This window comes from Colletotrichum lupini, chromosome 1, assembly GCF_023278565.1.
Source record: "Colletotrichum lupini chromosome 1, complete sequence".
Taxonomy (NCBI): Eukaryota; Fungi; Ascomycota; class Sordariomycetes; order Glomerellales; family Glomerellaceae; genus Colletotrichum; species Colletotrichum lupini.
Genome location: NC_064672.1, coordinates 4,029,873 through 4,049,229, shown reverse-complemented (window position 1 = coordinate 4,049,229; position 19,357 = coordinate 4,029,873). Strand labels below are relative to the sequence as shown.

The 19,357-nt window shown below is 54.2% G+C and overlaps 9 protein-coding genes across 9 annotated transcripts; 6 read left to right on the top strand and 3 right to left on the bottom strand.

Annotated features, from left to right (window-relative positions):
• Positions 1–183: 183 nt before the first annotated feature.
• CLUP02_01187 (WD domain-containing protein) lies at positions 184–4,047 on the bottom strand (the record flags this gene model as incomplete). The annotated part of the gene is made up of 3 exons (XM_049280229.1): positions 184–228; positions 282–3,786; positions 3,839–4,047. 3 exons carry the CDS (start codon positions 4,045–4,047, stop codon positions 184–186), a joined length of 3,759 nt encoding a protein of 1,252 aa, XP_049136186.1.
• Positions 4,048–4,929: 882 nt separating this feature from the next.
• On the top strand, positions 4,930–5,560 carry CLUP02_01186 (RNA recognition domain-containing protein; the record flags this gene model as incomplete). The annotated part of the gene is made up of 2 exons (XM_049280228.1): positions 4,930–5,250; positions 5,420–5,560. The coding sequence occupies 2 exons, from the start codon at positions 4,930–4,932 to the stop codon at positions 5,558–5,560; spliced, it is 462 nt and encodes a 153-aa protein (XP_049136185.1).
• A 262-nt stretch (positions 5,561–5,822) lies between these two features.
• CLUP02_01185 (uncharacterized protein) lies at positions 5,823–6,326 on the bottom strand (the record flags this gene model as incomplete). The annotated part of the gene is made up of 4 exons (XM_049280227.1): positions 5,823–5,956; positions 6,009–6,071; positions 6,187–6,202; positions 6,264–6,326. 4 exons carry the CDS (start codon positions 6,324–6,326, stop codon positions 5,823–5,825), a joined length of 276 nt encoding a protein of 91 aa, XP_049136184.1.
• Positions 6,327–6,494: 168 nt separating this feature from the next.
• Positions 6,495–7,216, top strand: CLUP02_01184 (cytochrome c oxidase subunit 6B; the record flags this gene model as incomplete). The annotated part of the gene is made up of 4 exons (XM_049280226.1): positions 6,495–6,726; positions 6,902–7,014; positions 7,069–7,132; positions 7,182–7,216. 4 exons carry the CDS (start codon positions 6,495–6,497, stop codon positions 7,214–7,216), a joined length of 444 nt encoding a protein of 147 aa, XP_049136183.1.
• A 349-nt stretch (positions 7,217–7,565) lies between these two features.
• On the bottom strand, positions 7,566–8,423 carry CLUP02_01183 (uncharacterized protein; the record flags this gene model as incomplete). Its single annotated transcript, XM_049280225.1, has 1 exon — positions 7,566–8,423. The coding sequence occupies one exon, from the start codon at positions 8,421–8,423 to the stop codon at positions 7,566–7,568; it is 858 nt and encodes a 285-aa protein (XP_049136182.1).
• A 447-nt stretch (positions 8,424–8,870) lies between these two features.
• CLUP02_01182 (plectin/S10 domain-containing protein) lies at positions 8,871–9,532 on the top strand (the record flags this gene model as incomplete). The annotated part of the gene is made up of 3 exons (XM_049280224.1): positions 8,871–8,909; positions 8,980–9,398; positions 9,487–9,532. The coding sequence occupies 3 exons, from the start codon at positions 8,871–8,873 to the stop codon at positions 9,530–9,532; spliced, it is 504 nt and encodes a 167-aa protein (XP_049136181.1).
• Positions 9,533–12,347: 2,815 nt separating this feature from the next.
• On the top strand, positions 12,348–14,013 carry CLUP02_01181 (alcohol dehydrogenase GroES-like domain-containing protein; the record flags this gene model as incomplete). Its single annotated transcript, XM_049280223.1, has 8 exons — positions 12,348–12,382; positions 12,498–12,573; positions 12,770–12,853; positions 12,912–13,016; positions 13,079–13,282; positions 13,357–13,622; positions 13,679–13,776; positions 13,856–14,013. 8 exons carry the CDS (start codon positions 12,348–12,350, stop codon positions 14,011–14,013), a joined length of 1,026 nt encoding a protein of 341 aa, XP_049136180.1.
• A 1,779-nt stretch (positions 14,014–15,792) lies between these two features.
• On the top strand, positions 15,793–16,017 carry CLUP02_01180 (uncharacterized protein; the record flags this gene model as incomplete). The annotated part of the gene is made up of 1 exon (XM_049280222.1): positions 15,793–16,017. A coding segment is annotated over one exon (225 nt), but the record flags the coding sequence as incomplete, so codon positions are not given.
• Positions 16,018–16,270: 253 nt separating this feature from the next.
• Positions 16,271–17,094, top strand: CLUP02_01179 (uncharacterized protein; the record flags this gene model as incomplete). The annotated part of the gene is made up of 2 exons (XM_049280221.1): positions 16,271–16,350; positions 16,419–17,094. 2 exons carry the CDS (start codon positions 16,271–16,273, stop codon positions 17,092–17,094), a joined length of 756 nt encoding a protein of 251 aa, XP_049136178.1.
• Between the last annotated feature and the right edge of the window lie 2,263 nt (positions 17,095–19,357).

Below are 19,357 nucleotides of genomic sequence, written 5' to 3'. Positions count from 1 at the left end.
CGCTGTCCAACTTTCACTGTCACAAGTCCAGATCATCACAGCATCAACCACGGCAGACTTGCAGGCACTTAATCACAGTCTCCACATTCGACTTAAGCTCTAGTGTATACGTAAAAGCGCAGTTGGCTATCATCAACATTTCATGTCCCATGACATCCCATCCCCTTAACTTCGAGAAAGCACTCATGGAGTGGCCTTGCTCATGCTGATCAAACGCTTCACACCGACCTGGGATAAGACATTAGTACATAGTAAGTGAAGTGTTGCAGCAGCGAACTTACCATCCAGTTACCGCATTCATCAGTCTTGTCCCGCTGAATCTCGACTTGGATCTTGTGAGCAACCTCATAATTCTTCTGCTCAATAGCCTCGCCCAAAGCACAAAGTTGATCGATTGTGTCAGGCTTGACCAGCTCCTCGTTGTTCAAGTGATCAAACAAAAGATTGAGGCGCTTTTGAGTATCCTTGACCTGCGCAGCAAAGGATGAAGGCGCGCGAGAAGCTACACGCTGCATATCCGAGCTGAGGACATCGACCAGTCGCTGGGCGTGAGCTGGAATGTGCGACCTGTCACCAGCTGGGTGTCTGGCCTTGGGCGGGGCAGCCGCCTTGGGGGGAGGAGGGGTCGGTTGAGCTCTGGCAGCAGGCGGGGGCCCGTTGGAAGGAGGAGGGCCAGTGGGCGGCCTCGAGGCTGCTGTAGGCGGGGCTCCGTACGGCGAAGCCGCGTACTGGTTTGACGGTGTGCTCTGCTGGGGCGGCGGCGCATAAGGGTTTCTCGGGGGAGGCTGGCTTCCGGGAGGTGGCATAGAGGACCCCAAGGGGGGCTGGCTTGCTTGCGGCTGGGCCGAGGGAGCGGGCGCGTAGCGGTTAGAGGGGGCAGGGCCAGATGGAGGAGGGTTGTATGGCGAGGCAGTGCGAGGCATGGTAGGTGGCGGCATCGCGCCAGGCTGAGGGGGCGGAGGAGCGTATGCGTTCGATGCCGATGATGTTGGCCTGGGCGGGGCCTGGAAAGTCTGGGGAGGTCCGGCCAGAGGAGACGTGACACGAGGCGGGGCAGGGCCCTTGGGCGGCGGAGGAGGAGGCGTTGAACCAGTGCGTCCGTACGGGCTCTGAGGCGGGGGACCCGGTTGGTTAGGTTGCTGAGAGAACGGCGAAGAGATTGGAGCGACGCTAGGAGTGGTCTTTCTTGGAGGGGGAGCTTTGGCAACCAGAGGTACATCATTCCAACTCTCCTTGGGGCGGAAGGACGTAGTGGGCGTGGAGTTACGCGGCGGCGGCGGCACCGAACCGAAGTTTGAGGGAGGTGGTCCATAGCCCGAGGGTGCCTGATAGGCCGGCTGGGCGACGGGAAGCTGGTAGCCTTGGCTCGGGGCGTAGGACGACTGGCCGGCAGGCGTGTAACCACCGATTGCCGGGGCAGCCGGGGCATACGGGTTCGACGCAGCTGCCGGTCCGGTTGCTGCCACGAGAGCCGGCCCCGTTGGTGCGTACGGGCTAGCACCGACAGGAGTCTGAGCAGGGGCAGTGGGCTGGTAGGACTGATAACCGGGGGTGGCCCGGGGATTGGCCGCCGCAGGAGGCTGTCCCGGACGACGTCCAGCAGCCGGCGCCTTTGGTGCAGCCTGCGAGACGGCGGCCTTGCCCGTAGCCCGTGCCAAACGCTCCCTCGCCAGCTGCGCCTCAGGGTACTCCTTGGGTAGCAAGTCCAGGTATTTCTGGGCAACTGCGAGTTGACCGTGGGCGGCAATGATTTCGGCGTACTCAGTGTACTTCTCGTACAAAGCTGACAGCTTCCAGTCGGCAGATTGCTCCTTTCCAGAGTCCTGGAACTTTGTGACTTGACGGAAGATGGTCACCTTCTCGATGAAGTGCTGAAGTGATCGAGCGTGCACAGAGAACGTCGAATCATCGCTAGGTTCCTGCATGCCAGCCTGCTCGGCCTCCTCAAGCTCTGTGATCCAGATGGAAACGACCTTCTCGAGCTTTGACCCAACGAGGAAACAGAAAGAAGCATCCTTGCGTGAGCCGTTCTCGAGGATACGGTCGCCAAGAGCCTCGCAGAGATCGGGGAACTCTTTGGGGTCAGAGAACGTGCAAAGAATGGCCATTGACTCCTTCCAGTTCTCGAGGTCGGCGTTGTAGACAACATCCCACAGGTTCTTGGCAATTACTGATCCGAGCAAGCGAACGTAGCTTGGGACACCGTCCTTGCTGGCCAAATAGGCACTCTGCACCTTGTCCACCAGCTCCTGCCCACCGCAGTTGGCAATGAGGAAAGCATCTGCCCAACGCTCTTCCTTGAGGGAGATCTCAGTGGCCTTTGCAAAGTTTCCAAGCATCAAAGCCTTGGTGATGGACTTCTCCACAGTGGTATCCGTGTCGGCCAGCAGGTGGAAAGGACTGTCCGTCTTGGCGCCCTTGGTCGCAGAGAGATTCGACAAGAAGTCTTCTTCCCCTTCTCCGTCGGCCTCGCCCCACATGTTGTCGGGCTTCTCTGCCTCCTTCGTGTCCTCCTCCTTGTCAGCCGCAGCATCCTCAGGCTTCGCCTCTTCTTTGCCCGAGACTCCGTTGGTGATCTCTTCCTCGTTGAATCCGAGGTACTCAACAATACGCTTCCGCGGATTCTCGCCAGTAAGAGTTTCCATCACAAGCCAGTCCGCCTTCTCCTCCTCGGTCTTAGCCTGTTCCTTACGAGACTCGCAGAGACCGACAATATCGCCTGACTGCAGAGACTCCTCGAACTTTTCCGTGGAGGTACCGATGGACGAGTCAACAGAGAACTGGGAGATGGAGATCTTGGTGGACTTTTGCTGGGCATTTTGCTTGAAAATGACAAGCTTTCCGCCAAAGCCAAAGGTAGCTCCCACTGGACGCTCGAACCACTTGGGGGCTTGGCTCAAAGAGAACGACGCTCCCTGAGGCTGCGTCTGAGCACTGGTAAAGAAGTCTTCACCATCGAGATTGTTGTTGGTAGCGGCCTGCGTGTTCGTAGGGTTGGTGTTCTGAAGGGTCTGGACGGTGATCTTGCCGTCAAAACCAGCAGTGGCAGAAAGATTGGGGTTGGCGGGGTTGAATCGAGTGAGAAAGGTCCAGTTTGTAACCTCAGGGAACTCTCCCAGTCTCTCTCCCGTTTGAGGGTTCCACACCAGAGTCCTGTTATCTTTGCCGCAAGAAAGCAGCAAATCGCTGTCCTGCTGGCACCAAGACAAGGAAAGAATACCCTGCTCGTGTCCCTGAAGCGTCCTCTCGGGCGCATTGGCATTTCTGAGATCCCACAGAAAAATGACGGGAGCAGTATCGTCGTGAGTGGCGGTCAGGAGCTTCGTTGAGTTGTTGGGATCCCACGCAATGGCGCTGACGGGCTTTCTGTTGTTGTTCAGGGTCAAAGAGGCCTTCTTGGTCTTCAAATCCCAAACAGTGACGAAACCGCCAGAGCCTCCGGTGGCGAGAATGTGCGCAACCTTGCGGTTCCATGCGACAACTTCCAGGTCGTCAGCGCGAGCAGCGGCGGTTCCCAGTCGGAATGGGTTCTCCACATCGTTGATGTCGTAAACGAACAATTCTCCCTTTGCGCCGGCGGTCGCAAGAATATTCGGTCGGAGGGAGTTGAACTGGAGGGACTTGATCGCACCGGTGTGCTTCGTTGTGCGGGACATGAAGGCATCCTCGGCTCCGTCGATGAGCTTCTCGGCATCCCACAAGTCGAGAGAGCCATTTTCGAGGGCACCTGCGATGATACCCCTCGGGTGGTCGGAATCGGCCGGTCCCCAAGCGAGGTCATAGAATCTAAGTGTCGTGAGCCAAGATGTCTGATTGGTAGTGCGGCAGCAGAGCCTACCTCGAGTCGGTGCTGATGCTAGCTATGGGCTGCAGCTCGAGGCCTTGGTCTTGGTTGTCAAGGTTGAGGTCCCACAGCTCCAGCTTGGTCTCATCAGAAAAGTCGGCATCGACAGCTCCAGCTCTAGTGCCGGTGATCAAAAGAGGCTTCGACGGGTCGGGGGACCAGGCGAACGCCGCGGTCCTTGGGATCTCGCGGAGGCGAACCATGATTGCGAGAATCACTCAGTCCCCAGGACTGCACTCGGAGGGAGGGGGGAGACGTTGCTATAAGGAAAGTCGGCCAGTCTAAGAAAGACAAATCTAGCTGCGAATTGGCATTGGTTGACGTGACAGTGACAAGAAGATCTGGCGAGGAAAGCCGAGATTCTCTGGAGTTGAGAAAAGTAAAACCAAGCCTTATGGGAGAGGTGGCTATTAGTCGTTGAGGCGGTAGTGTCACAGTGCACGCTGGCCCTTAGGGAAATATGATGCCAGATTGCAGCCCCATCCCAAGCTCTCCAAGGCCTAAATCGCAGCCATCCATACCCCCCTAGCACTGGACCGTGCACCTCTCAACTGGCCCAAGCAGGAAAAGTAGCGTCACGTGCATCGTCATCACAGCAGGGAGAGTGGAAGGCGGAGAGCAGCGGCGGGACATGGAATCCATTACATAAGCGGCCATCTTCACGATGCATCTTCTTTCGTCGGCAATTCCATACATCCTCATTCAAGATGAGAAAGTAGAGGTATAGAAACAAGCCTGTAGAAGTAGGTATCTCCGGCAGAAGATGATGAGGCAGGTTTCCAAAGTCGAAGTTGAAGGTGGGTATACCTCAAGGTACCTTACATCAGTGGAGGGGAAGAAGCGAGCAATTGTCGTTGGGAATGGCTTACGTAACTGAACGCTAAGACACCCAAAGAACCACGGCACAGCTCCAAGTAGCTAGAATCCACTTCAGCCAATAGAGACTTACAACAGCTCTTGCGCAGAAACTCCACTTACTATCAGAAAGATTCACTCCATTATCACTTAGCCGCGCTCATTCTCGAGGTATTGCTGCGCAGGTTCACGAACTCAACCATCGCCAAACGACTAAAATCTGGGTCAAGATGACGGACGCTGCGCGCTGGAAATCGACCGTCTTCGTCGGTGGACTGGCCTCCATAGTGACGGCCGCCAACGTTCACGATGCATTCATCCCCTTTGGAGAAATTGCCGATGTGTCGCTACCGAAGAACGACAAGCCAAACTCAACAGATCCTCACCGTGGCTTCGCTTATGTTGAGTATGAAGATACGGAGGACGCGAAAGAAGCCATCGACAACATGGATCAGTCAGAATTCTTCGGGCGAGTCATCAAGGTGTCAGCCGCTAAAGTTCCCAAGAGCGCAGACGAGGGCTTGGGCAGCAAGAAGGCTGTCTGGGAACAGGTCAGTCATTCCTTGAATATATGTCTCACATCTTTTGTTCGCGGTTCTCACTACTTCTTATCTTCTTCTTTCTTTACTCTAAATTCTATCACTCTGCTACTATGCCTCTCCTCTGATTCATATTCCTACCTCATCGAGCTTTGAAACAACGTACTAACATCCATCATAGGAGGGATGGCTGGCAGAGCATGCTGTTGGAGAGGAGGATGGATTGGCAACAGACCAGGGCACAGCACAGATTGAGATGCGTGGGGATGACCCCATGCAAGGTTTGGAGGGGCTCGATGTCGCGGGACCACGACCAGAGTGAAGATGAGTTGGTGTGGACGAAGGCGACTGAAGCCTGTTTTGAATTACATAGCGACGGCGTTCACATGGATTTACTGAGATATAAAAGGGGCACGGCTTTTCTCTAATACTCGAGGCGGAGAAGCACAATGAGAAAGGAAATGAAAGCAGCGTCTCTGGTGCCTTTTGATCTGTCTTTGTCGTAGACTTATACAAACTGATCCTCCCTAATAACACACGAGCGCCATGGTCAACCGTTCTCCCGTCGTCCTCATAACCTTCGCTTAGTGGTGCTCCTCTCCGTGGCCGGCGTCGGCGGCAGACTTGCCCTGGCGCTTGAGACGGATGGTCTTGTCGGTCATGAAGTGACGTCCGACAGAGTAGGTGGCAGCGGCCAGAGCGAAGCCAACGACGACACCTGTATGCCGTCAACAACAATTTGACGTAACCTTGAATGTCTAATGACGTACCGAGGGGGATCAGTTCGGGGGGGATCTGGCGGAGCTTGCGCAGTCTCTGGGAGACGGTGTGGCCTGGAATCAACAATATCAGCTCTTGTTAGCCATTTCGCAATACCACAGTTTATCGTCGAGATCGGTATCCGATATCGCGGGAGCCTTCAATGGCTGGGGGCGGGTTTCGACGTACCGACTTGGTCCTCGGCCTAAGGGGAGATGTGAGAATTAGCGATTGCGCTCATCCGGGCCGGCGAAATTTCAACGTACGGGAACGGGGGACATCATGCGCAGAGTCGGGCGGAAAGCGCGGAGACCGAGAGTAGGACGCATTTTGGCGATTTCGTTTTTTTCTGAAGAGGGGAGATTTTTCGGTCCTGTCGGTACGGTGGGAGGGAGCGTAGTTGATCGGGATTGGATCTCAAAATGAGTGTTTAGAAGTTGGACTGGACTTCCATCGGTCTGGTCTGATGTTGGACTGGAGCTCGGCCCACCTTTCTAATGCCTGAGGCCCGATTGGCCATCTTCAGGCATCCACCCGTTCTCGCCCGTCACCACCTGATTCTCGGTGCAGAAACGACCATTCAATTGCTCTCAAAGCATCAACACCGATCGCACGCCGTTGCCCACTCGACCCCATCACCAGATCCGACTCCCAGTCAATTGAACTCGCAAGCCGCCAAAATGTCTGACGATCAGGAGCTCGTTACCAAGCCCTTCAAGTTCGTTACCGGTACGCTGAAGAAATATCCCTCTCCAAAGTATGGTCTGATCTTTTTTCCGAGGCTAACTGATGACCACTATAGCCGGTATGAACCCTCCGCCCGAACCACCGAAACCCGCGATAGCGTCACCTCAATTGAGAGCGGGAATGATGAGCGACGTGAACCTAACATGAGCTTCAATAGGCACCGATGCCCGCTACCCGAACATGAACCAGACCAAGCACTGCTGGCAGAACTACGTCGACTACCACAAGTGCATCAACGCCAAGGGCGAGGACTTCGCCCCTTGCCGCCAGGTCCGGACCGTCCGCGAGTTCTGTTGAAAATTGAAAGAAACTAACAAGTCGCAGTTCTGGCTCGGCTACCGCTCTCTGTGCCCCTCTGGCTGGTACACCCGCTGGGACGAGCAGAGAGGTCAGCACTTCTTCCGTATATCAGAAGCACGCATACTAACACATGACAGAGGCCGGCAACTTCCCCGTCAAGCTCGACGCATAAGCAAATTTGGACTCTGTTGTGAGCAGGTTAGACGGAGGAGCCGGGCGACTGTATTACTTCAAGATGGATCGAGACCTCAAATAGAGCATTGGAGGACGTGTCGTGCGATGACGCTGATGACGCTCCAGGGCGCCGAATATGATTTCGTGAAAACTATCTGTAGTGTCCGCCCATTTGATCATTTGTACAAAAACTTGAACCTTGATACCGTTCCTTTAACCCCGCTGACCAGAAACTCCGTGCGCTCCCCTTTGCCGTTATAATTCTTACGCAAGCTAAGCAGTGTGATGAAGATGGTAGAAGAAGCAAAGAAGTGAAGAGGCGATGAGAAGCGATGCGACTCGTCAGCTCACTTCTTCTTGCTCTTGACTTCATCCTCATCAGAACTCATAAACTCATCGTCCTCATCGAATCCAAAGAACGTTCTCGGCTTATCCTTGGGCGCCTTTGCCGGTTCCGATGGCGGTGTTGACTCTTTCGAACTGCCAACTTCCTCATCACCCTCATCCTCACTCATTTCCTCCTCCGTCTCCTCTGATCCTGTCGATCCTTGCGAAGTACCGAGAAGATTGTCCTTATACTTCCCGGCTTTCATGGCAGCAAGTACCGCTTCGCGGGTTCTCTCGTTAGACTCTTCTTTGTCCTCAACCCACTTTCCGTCGAGGCGACCCTTGCTGCCGTTCTTGATCTCGTCCTCGCGTTTCTCTGCAAGCTCAACGATCTGCTCCCATCTTTCGCGACGCTTCTCTTTCTCCTTCTTCTCCATCTCTGGCTTGATGGCGAGGTACTCCGCCAGAGCCTTGGCCTCGGTGACGGTCCGCAAACGTCTACCGTCAAGGTTTCGGCTTGAGTTGTTGGCATCTCCCTGATTTCGCTTCTTCTTTGAGGACATGCGACCACCAGCGGCTCGAAGCTGGGACCCAAAACCACCCTTGCCACCGCAAAGCGGTACTGAAAGTCGCAAAGAAACAAAGTCATCATCGATGGATGATAGAAGATCAGACACTGGTTTGGTAGACGAAGCTGACAGCTCTTTGTTGGAGACGGTCGTCAGGATAAGGCGGTTATCTGTGGCGGGCAGTCGCTCGTCAAGCTGTTGTCGCAAGTCGCATAGGGTCGTCGTCGAGGAAACAGGGAGCACCAGTGTCGATGGTAGGCCCAACCCAGCAAAGGTGCTGATGAATACGTTGACGTTTTTGACAGCCATTTTGAAGTCGGAAATGCTTTATGTCCGTAGCCGAAGAATTTGATTTCTTGATTTGCGCCGACGCAATAATAAGTCGATGTGCAAGTGACGATGACGAGGCGGGATAAGGACGCGAAGTGGCAGGCAAATGTTCAGTGTTTGGTTACAACGATGAATTATGAGATGGGCGCGGCTTATCGCAGATACCTAGCTACAGGGTGAGGCGCAGCACCCTGAGGAAGTGTGGCGGGTCTTGAGGATACATTGACTTATCGCTAGGCGTTATCTACACGTGATGACTCTGTGCGCCATTAGAGCGCCCCACACTTCGTCCGTTCCGCGTAGGGTTGACGCCCACTAGGCTATTCTACCTTCCCACGACGAATTTCGAAACTTTTTGTTAGTTCTCGACAGCGCTCGATCAGACATCCCACTCATAGACCAGCAGCGACCACGACAACCGCCACGATGTTGATCCCCAAGGCCGACCGCAAGAAGATCCACGAGGTTAGATTTACAATTTTCAGACGTGCTGAAAAATTGGGAGGATAGCGATTGCTGACGACGAAAATTACAGTACCTCTTCCGTGAGGGTGTCCTCGTCGCGAAGAAGGACTTCAACCTCCCCAAGCACCCCGACATCGACACCAAGAACCTGTTCGTCGTCAAGGCCTGCCAGTCGCTCACCTCCCGCGGCTATGTCAAGACCCAGTTCTCGTGGCAGTACTACTACTACACCCTGACCCCCGAGGGTCTCGACTACCTCCGCGAGTGGCTTCACCTTCCCGCCGAGATTGTCCCCGCCACCCACATCAAGCAGCAGCGCTCCCACGCTCCCCCCCGCGGCATGCTCGGCGAGGGCGAGCGCGAGAGAAGACCCTTCGGCGGCCGTGGCCGTGGAGGTGACCGTGGTGACCGTGAGGGTGGCTACCGCCGCCGTGATGCTGGCGAGGGCGGCAAGGAGGGTGGTGCCCCTGGTGGATTCGAGCCCCAATTGTGAGCCTCAACCCCCGAATGCTTTGCGCACATGTCGATACTGCGCACAGCAAGGGTTGGAACGTCTTTTTGCTAACACATGTTATAGCCGTGGTGGCTTTGGCCGTGGCCGTGGCGCCGCTCCCCCCTCGTAAGAGGATTCTTTCCTATCGGCTTTTACTCTCGAGACGCATTGGCAGAAACAAAAAGGCACCGACATGTACTCTAAAAAGTGGATGGCCGGAACAGTCGCGCGTCTGTTAACGTCACAGACAACGGGGGAAACATCGTGGGAGTTTGGAGGTTAGATCCTCGGAAATCGTTTGCATCAAAAGGTCATGAATTGCAGCCTGCGGCTTTGTGCCGTTTCCTCCAAACTGTGAAACGTCCTTTTGTCCTTCTTACCACGCTGTGATGAGCAAGCAGTGTCTGCCGGCTAGCACGTGGGGTGGTGCTGAAGTTGCGAGAGGCCACGTTCAAGACCCCTTCTGCATGTCGAGGGCAGGCAAAGATGAGAAAAAGAAATGAGAACATGCGCAAAGCATTTCTCAAGTCGAGGATGGACGAGAAAGGGGTCCGTCTATGAAGGAATGTTGAGAGCCTGGGGTAAGCGCCGACGCACGTAGGATAGCTTCAGCAGGCTTCGCACGAATAACGTATGGTTCCAGACATGAATGCGCTTTACCTGTGGCGCCGCAGCCCCTTCTGTGCAAAGAAGCAATGCGCGATGTTCCCTTGCCTTAGCGAATATGCGTGATAGCCTCAAAAGTTGAACGGGATAGCCAGTTGAAGGAATCCCGAGGCGGGTAAGTAGGGTCGTTGAGAAGTGGCGGTGACTGCGTAAATCTCATGACTGCAAGGTTTCTGGACGCCGAATGGGCGAGAGTCTGTATTGTGCCCCCCCCCCCCCCGCGTAAGGTCGGAACTCAAGCACCCTCTCCACACTTTTGTAAATGCTATCTGGTTGTGCGTCTTTGTCTCAGCAAGTGAGATGTGTTGCATTGGCTTAGAAGAGACCAGGACGCCTTCCTCAACGTCTTGCCCTGCCTTTGGGTGCCATTGCTCGTTCAGGAAGAGGGTAGGGTTCATCCCCCCTCCCCCTCACTCCTACGCACCTGGCCTACTTTCTGCACCTGTGCCAGCTTCCGGACGCGGTTACCTCGATATCCCCGAGCCGTGGTATGAGAAAGGAAGAGAAGGTCCTGGGCATGAGTACTTGCCATGAAAGTCACCTCACCCAATCGATGTCTTGTCTAACCCAACCCGATCTCATTTACACACAGCTTCACCACACCATCAGCGGCAGAACATCTTCTAATCTCGGGAGCTGCAAGAACGTCGTCTCAACGCTAGCCGCGCGAGCAAAGACGGACATCTTATCATGCCCCAGCACCTTGTGGTGCAGGTCAATAATCAGAGACACGATTAAGCTATGAGCCACCAAACGCAAATCAAGCCCAACTTCAGGGTGACAGAGACTCAGAATCATATCAGAGCATCCAACGACCCATCCTACTATCTTCGCACCAACCCGGTACGTAAGTCAACTGCATGTGGAGGCAGCGTCTCCACGCCAAGGGCTGGCGCTACAAGGCCAGCAAACCGGGGAACAACCGGCGAAGGGGGGGCACTCCAAGGATAGCGCGTGGAGAGAGAATCGCGGGCGCGCATACCTATCAGCAGGAACCTGTACGCCGGGCAAGGTCGAGACGAGTAGACTACGGTAAGTTCATGTCATGTGCCATGGGGTGTTACCACGCTCCCACTCTCCTTGGCCCGGCTTTTGGGAATGTTTTGTTGAGGTAGTGTGCCAGGGGAAGAGTACCGGATGTGCAAGATAAGCACTGCGGCGGTGTCCAAGTGGACCTCCTGGAGGGAAAGAAAAGAAGAGATGGTGTTGTTGATGGTGGAAGTGGTGTTGTCACTGTCTGGTTTACACACTTACAATTCGAGACCAGGACTTCTTGCACACTCCCCGCTCTCCAATTTGGATGCAGCTCGCTAGCTCTCGCTTCGCTGAGTGGCTCGATGATAGTGTCTCGACCCCGTTCAATGGGATGAGCTAGACAGCTGGACTGTCTGGCGATTGTTGGAAGCTCGTTCGTAGACGTGTTGTCATGGCCTTGCCCCCCCTCACACTTCGATTCTTCTCCTGCTTTTCGATTATTCCTAGAGCCATTGTCTCCCGACTTTCCCGCGCTTGGAAATCTGGTTGCTGGTGGCAGCCCTGCCCTGCGTGATGACGCCAGGTTTGCAGCAATAACTCCGCTGAAAGTCTGGGGGCGGGGCAATTTTTGGACGGACAGGGGGGTTTAGACTTTGCTCAGCTCTGTGGTCTGCCAACAGCTCCGGTCTTTCTCAGGTGCTTTTCATCCTCACCGATCAATGTTTGGCCAGGCCAGGCTGGGGTCTTTCTCGAGGCGTGGGATGCCGTCTCGTGTATGTACCATCATTTGTTGGCCGAGTGGCGCGTCGATGTGGTCGAGGATGCGTCTGCGGACGCGGGATGCAGCTACCTACGCCAACATGCCAGATGGCACCACACGAATGAATAGGTACATGAGCTTGGTGTAGCCATCGAAGCTCGCCGATTTGAGCGTACAATGCGAGTCTAAGGGAGGATTTAGATGTAAGTACCCTGACCTCAGACACGCCAGCCAACAACGCTTTGGACCCTGGTCCCATCTCCGTCCCAAGATGCGCCCATTCCCCGCGCTGCTCGAAGGAGGCCTTATATAAAGCTACCCATTCCACCTCTTGGAGCTTCACATAGAAGCACCAAATCAAGCTTCCCCTCACCTCGCCTGTCCTCCAGTGAGTCTCACGTGTACGTTGTTAGCTGCCGTCGTTTCTCTGCTCCCCCTATAACACAGGCTGAACGTCATTTATTCTCTTAACATCCGCTAACTGAGCATCAAGATACGATAGCACACCTATCTTCATCAGAGCACAAGTCAAAAACCTTTCAACATGTCGAACCTTCCCAAGCAGATGAAGGCTCTCCGGTATGGCCCCCCTTTCTCAACTATGAATAATCATCGGGTCAGCGTGGCAGTTCACGCAACTTTGGTCGCTGGACGATCTACCCCTCCATTGGCGCTAAGCTGACCCCTCATCCAGCTACGAGAAGCCCGAGGATTGGTCAATTGTCCAAGTCCCCCTTCCAGAGCTTCGGGAGAACGATGTTCTGGTCAAAGTTAGAGCTTGTGGTGTTTGTGGTACTGGTGAGTGAACTGTCGTCTCTCGTGTACCATTGCATACGCTGTGCAAGTCGAGAGTGATCTTTTGCATTGATCTGTACGACTGACCCGGACGCCACAGACTTGGTAAAACCTCCCGAACCTCACGGTCTCCAGTCATGCCTCGAGCAACGTAGCTAATATCACTTATAGCACATTCACGAGGGAGAGTTCATTGCAAAGTTCCCCTTGATTCCTGGCCATGAGACTGTTGGTGTCGTTGCCGCCGTTGGACCTGTAAGCAAAGCTATTGTCCACAACTTCTGACGGAATGACTGCTAACATGAAAGCACAGAAAGTGAAGGACTTCAAGGTTGGCGACCGTGTTGCTGCCGACAACAGCGAGCTCTGCAATGAGTGCTTCTACTGCCGACGTGGAGAGCTTTTGCTCTGCGAGCACGTATGCCCGACCCCACTTAACCACTTATATGGACGGATATTGAAGTAATACCTTTTTTGCAGTTTGAGGCTCACGGTGTCACAATGAACGGTGGTTTCGCCGAGTACTGCGCGTACCCTGCCGGCAAGGTCTTCAAGATCCACAACCTTAACGATGTCGATGCCACTCTTCTCGAGCCCGCCTCCTGCGCCTGCCACGGTCTGGACAAGATTCGGCCCCGCCTCGGATCAAGCGTCCTCATGTTCGGCGCCGGCCCCACCGGTCTTGTGAGTTCACTTCGGCCGGGATATTACACCCTGCACCCTGTGCGCCAATGACTGATCGATGCACCACGATATAGATGCTTGCTCAACTCATGCGCCACAACGGTGGTTGCAATGTCACCATCGCGGCCCCTCAAGGTCTGAAGATGGACCTCGCTCGCAGCTTGGATGCTGCCGATAACTACATTGAGCTGTCCCGCTCCGATCCCCAGGTCCAGTTCACCCAGCTCCAGAAGGATCACCCGTACGGCTTTGACGTCGTCGTTGAGGCTACCGGTTCCGTCAAGATTCTCGAGGATGCCATCAACTACGTCCGCCGCGGTGGCAAGCTCGTCGTCTACGGGTAAGGTAGCAAAGCGCCGTTTTAGCGTACATGGTTGCTGATGTGTCAAAAAATAGTGTCTACAGCAGCTCTGCTCGTGTATCATGGCCCCCCTCCAAGATTTTCGGTGACGAGATCACAATCCTCGGCTCCTTCTCCGAGACCTACATGTTCCGTACGTATCAATCTTCGAAAAACTCTGTACCTACTGCTTGAGTAGGCACTCCAGCCCAATCATACTAACACTCGCGCAGCCGCCACCATTGACTACCTTGACTCGGGCAAGGTCAAGACCAAGGGTATCGTCAACAAGACGTTCAAGCTGGAGCAGTTCGGCGAGGCTCTCGAGTCCATCAAGAACAAGAGCGCCATCAAGGCCGCGATTGTTTTCGATGACGCTACTGGAGTGTAAGGGCTCTCTGTGCCGCAACGCAAGCATGACAGAACAGACTGGTTTCTCTCTCCCCTTTAGTCACTCTCTCCCCGAGTATGAAGTTGTCTTTGACTGTTCGTTGTTGTTTAAAAACAAAAAGTGTCTGCTTGGCTCATCTCATTTCGTTACTTAGACAAGCATCGGATCGGAGCCAGAAGCTGGTGGGACGGCTGTAGGGAAAGACGGCGGTTGGCGAGTAGTGAACTTGAGAAAAAAGTGGTCGGCGGCGCACAAGAGGTGTTGTTTGAATGATTGATTACTTTGATGACGACTTTGGGATCCGGTGGTTGAGGAATTGGTTGAGGTTAGCGTAGGGCGGCTCGGCGGTTGCGGAGTTTTGAGAGGTGAGTGAATCCGTGAAACCAAAAAAAGAAAAAAGGCACCCTCAATGGGTTTGAGGGACAGAGAGAAACTTGTTCTTGTTCTGTTAGTCTTGTTCCTTACCCAGTTTTCCGGCTCGACAATAAGAGAGCGATGAATCACCACGAGTTACCGTTCGATTCCAGACCTGAGTCCGGAAACGTATGCGTGTGCCTTGGACTGGAATGTTTTGGTTTACGCAGGCCCAAATTATTCCTTCTCATCTCGATTTCCCGAGCAAGACCTACCTTACCAAAGATGATCTACGCAGTCTTTACTCCGCATCATTCATCCGACGCACATGGGACCGAAGCCTATTCCCATTTCTTCTCATTCGTAACCTCGCTGCCTCTCCGCACTTCCTTTACATTAGCTGGGCAAATTCATCCACCCCCCCCCCCCCCCCCCCCCCCCCCCCCCCCCCCCCCCCCCCCCCCACCCCCCCACAACAAAAACGTCCTGTCCTCTCTCAGCCCTCCCCAAACACACCACCCCCCCCCCCCCCCCCACCTCCCCCCCCCCCCCCCCCCCCCCCCCCTTCCCCCGCCCTCGCGATACAACCACATCCTTACTAAAAAGAGGGTTGAGTTTACGACTGCCGGGTAACGCATCGCCAATCAGTAAACATCCCGCACCTTCTTCTCGTTCACCTCCACACCAAACGTCCCTCGGTGAAAAGGCTAGAGCACATGCCAAACTTCACCTTCTTTCTTCCCAACGTTGCGTACCGAGATTGATGCTTTACCCACTCCCCGCATTAGCAGCTTTCGAGCATTAATCTGCAAAACGTGTTTTAACCCTCTTGGCTGACTCCTTTTCCCCCAACGTAAACATTTCGAGTCAGCCTCGGGGAGGTATCTGCGAGGTGGGCAGTGTTCACAGCGCCCTCTTTATCCACTTAGGTTCGAGTACTTTCTGGAACGTGACAAAAGAAAGGGATCTGGCTGGCAGATGTTGCGTCGCTGACACATGCGGGTCGGGAAAGAATAAAGTCAAGTATGCGAGATAGAGAGAGAGAAAGAGCTGAGGCTGAGACTGAGACTCTACGTGCCGCCAGCCCGGCGCGGGTCTCGTCCCCGGACTCTCTTCCACTATTTCTTTTGAGTTGAAGGTGGGGGGGATAGAAGGGCAGGTAAGCGCTCAATGCTTCCCGAAACGGGACGTCCAAGCGAAATGGAAACCAAATAAGAAGCATTCACTCGCATTGCGGGATCCGCCGTCGAAAAGAGCTGTGCGAATGCGGGTGCGGGTGCGTTGCGTTGTGTGCGTGAGCTGGCTCCTGCTTCTGAGCTGTGATGAAAACCCTCGCACTCCATTGGTGTTTCACCGCACAGGGAATTGCCGTTTTGAGGAGGGGGGACAAGACTCCAGGTAGAGGAGGATCGGTGGGTTGATCGATCTGTCATACACGCAGGGGTGTTATCCGAAGTGTTGGGCTCACCGAATAGCAACCATTCTTCGTCTGATGGACTGGCCGTTCTAAACCCCCTGAGGCCTTGTCAAGTTTTGGACGGGGTGTGGCAGGGTAGCAAGCTATGCGAAGAGCTATGCGAACTGTGTTGTGGCGGTGGGTTCTGTTGGAGACGAGACTCAGGTTCCGAGGCAGTTGTGGCAGCTCAATAGCACATGGCATGGCAGCTCAAGCTGCATGTGTTCGTTGTGACGACAGTGAGGCCGTATCTGGGTTGTGATGACCAGGATATTGGACGAGATGGCGAGCGTGTATAAAACCCAATGCTCCTCACCTCGCTTTTCCTATCAACTCATCAATCAACTTCAACTGCAATAACCAAATCTCACTTACAACAAAACCCAAACCAGCTTACTGAACGTCACCACTCCTCTAGCGCTTCCACAAATCAGCACACTAGCCAAAATGGACGCCATCACCCAGGCCATTCTCAACCGCTCCAAGCTGGAGGTGGAGCACATCAAGATCTCGCAGCCCACGGCTGAGTAAGTCATTCCTGCGCATGCAATTGGTGGCATTCTGTGACATGATCTGACTGCTGTGCGAATTACAGCACTTTTGTCATGGGAATCGTGAGCAGGGTCACAGGCACGGGACCCATGGGCGCGACAATGGCACCGATGACCGTCGACATGATGTTTAACGGCGGCTGCTTTGGCAAGCTGGATCTTCCGGAAGTCAAGACCAAGTCTGGCGGTACGGAGGTTGTCGTCAAGGACCAGCTCATCAAGATCCTCGACCGCAACGCCTTCATGGCGTTCGTCAAAGCCATCATGTGCGACGAGAGCTTGGTGTTGCGACTTGACAACGGCGACTGCACAATCAAGGCGCTCGGCCTGTCGGCCAAGGTCAAATACGCAAAGGATGTGCCCATCGTCGGCATGGGCGGCCCCAAGATCGCGCAGGTCAACTCTGCGGAGCGTGGCGGTGGTTTCGTCAACACCATGAAGGTGTACAACCCCAGCCCGTTGGAGATCAACCACGGCATAAGCAAGTTCGAGCTCCGAAGCGAAAGCGGCGAGGTGCTGGCAGAGCTGGAGGGAGACCTTACAATTGTGAAGGGCGATTTCGAGAGCACATTGCAGGGCACGCTTAAGAAGGGCGCCAAGGCATCGGACAAGGCAAGAATGGTCGGCACCGGAACAAAGGAGGCCAACTGGTGCAACGATACGATCAAGTTTATCAACTGCCAATTCTCGGTATCGCCGCAATTTGCGCAGATGCTGTAGATGTATGGAGAGAAGCGATAACCAGGTAGCTGTTCATATGTTATGACGAATGAGAATATGACAATGTTCGCAAACACCCACATATTTCCTTTGTATGATGCATTGATCTAGAGTCGTCAGCAGAGAGACGATAAGCGAGCGACATACGACCAATAGTAAGCACCCAATGCCTCAAGGTTGCTGACATTTTGGCAGCTTGCATACTATCGATTGAGAGAGTGACGGCTAGAAGCAGGACAGAATGCTATCCTGGCTCTTGCTGTCTTCTCATTCAGGTTCCCTTCACCGGTCCGTCCGTAGGCAAGTGGTCCATACCATTGGTCAGGAGAACAACCTGGTCAGGTTCAAGAAACAGCTTTTGAAGAGGACAACGACCAAGGCTACGGGCACCAGCCAATGCTGCGCTGCGCTTGATCGCTTGTGGTTCCGAATGCGCAGACATTGTGTGTAAGGTAGCCCGCGAGAACGGACAAGGCAAGAATTGACGTCACGGCGGCGGTCAGGTCCGGAGCTTGAAGCTTCCTCCGAGTGGAGCTTGGGGATCCCGGTTGTCCGGGCGTGGACAGCGAGGTTGAAGAGTCGGGTTTGAGGGCGTGTCATGGATGCAACGAGATGCTGAAACGGCCGAGGCGGTGTGTTGTGCCAGTTGTCATCTGCTGAAGCTGCGTGGTGAAGGTCGAGGGTAGTGTAAGGTTGATGAAGATGCAAGTGTGCAACAGCAAAGGCCTGGAGCAAAGATCCAATGGCAGGTGCTTGTCATTGACGAAACGGGGATCCGCGATTACTTCCTTCCCCCACATTCGAAGTTAAGGTCGCCGGGCTTGGCGCTGGATGGCACCGACGGGACTCGGAAGGAAACGACCTGGGTGGATTGGGACCTACCTACCTCAGGTACCTACCTTACGTGCTTACCTACCTAGGTAGGTACGGAGTGGAACACAGGAAGGAACAAACCATCCGTCTCCCGAAGTTCCCCCCGCCGAGGGCCGGTCTCGGGGAAGTGCGACCTTGGACCGCTAGCTGCAGCTTGAGTGGTGTGCTAAGGCAGGGCAAGAGCGGGAGGGCATGCACGCTGGAGACTGGAGTGTTCCCCTGCAGGGATTCTCACAGCCGCGGTCGGCTTGGTTTTGTTTGGTTTGGCGACTTGGGTTACACTGGAGTCTGGAGCTGAGTGCTGACCCGGCAAAAAGGGCCCCCTGCTTCAGGCACTCAGCCCAGGACCCTTAAAATACGCCTCTGTTATCCATACCTCAATAAAAAACATTTGAAGCAGGGGTTGTCGTTAGGAAATTGCAACATTTCATGTCACCCCACAGCTGTCCAGGCTGATGATTCTGTTACCTTATGTTAGATTGACAGCGTGGCTGATCATGTTTGACGTTTCTGGGACCTTAATCACCGCAGGCTCTTTAGCAGTTCATGCATCAAGGTACCTTGCCTTAGGTTCATACTGATATGTAGTACAATAATTAGACATGGAAGCTGGCCACCTTCATCTTTTGACACGAGTACAAACCTACCTGCAAGTCAAGTAAAGAGCAGTGAACCGTGTATCAGAGTACAACTGTAAACTCGTTTCTTCTCTAGAAGGTTACTATTCGGGATCAATGTTAGAGAGAGAGAGAGATACGAATCCGTGGGAAACTTGAAAGGGCACTCAGTCAGCCACCCGGCGCTTCACCAGGGATCAGCAGTTTAATCACTTTTGGTGTACTAATATGTTTGCCCTGACATACGCAGCCTGCTGATTCGCTCTCGGCTCCATGTGCTCCCAGCGTCGACTGTCGAATACGAGACCTGACAAGATTGAGATGAGAGAACATGGAACCTGGCATAATTATTAGGGAATGTCTTGGTTCGGGACACTGCTGCCGTTACATTGTTCAGGCTCAATTCCCTCCCTCGACCGAGCTCGAGTCGAAGTCGCGTCCCAGCACACAATCTCTCAGTCTCTCTTACGTAGTACTGTGGCCTGCGGCCAGGATGGATTTCTGGAGGAACGCACAGCGCGGCGCTCAGTTCAAAGACCATCACCTCCGAATGCCCTTTACATGTCCGTACCGTCGTCTGATACCTCTTCTCATGTATGTGTGTATGTGCGTGTGCTCGGCGCAAATTGTCGGCTGGGACACTAAAGACGGTCAATTACACTACCTCCAGCCGGACCTAAGCACACCAAGCTCCAAGTACCGTAGCTGACCTATTGACACCATAACCATAACAAAAACAACGAAGCCGTTGTCACTTTCACTTAGTCCACACT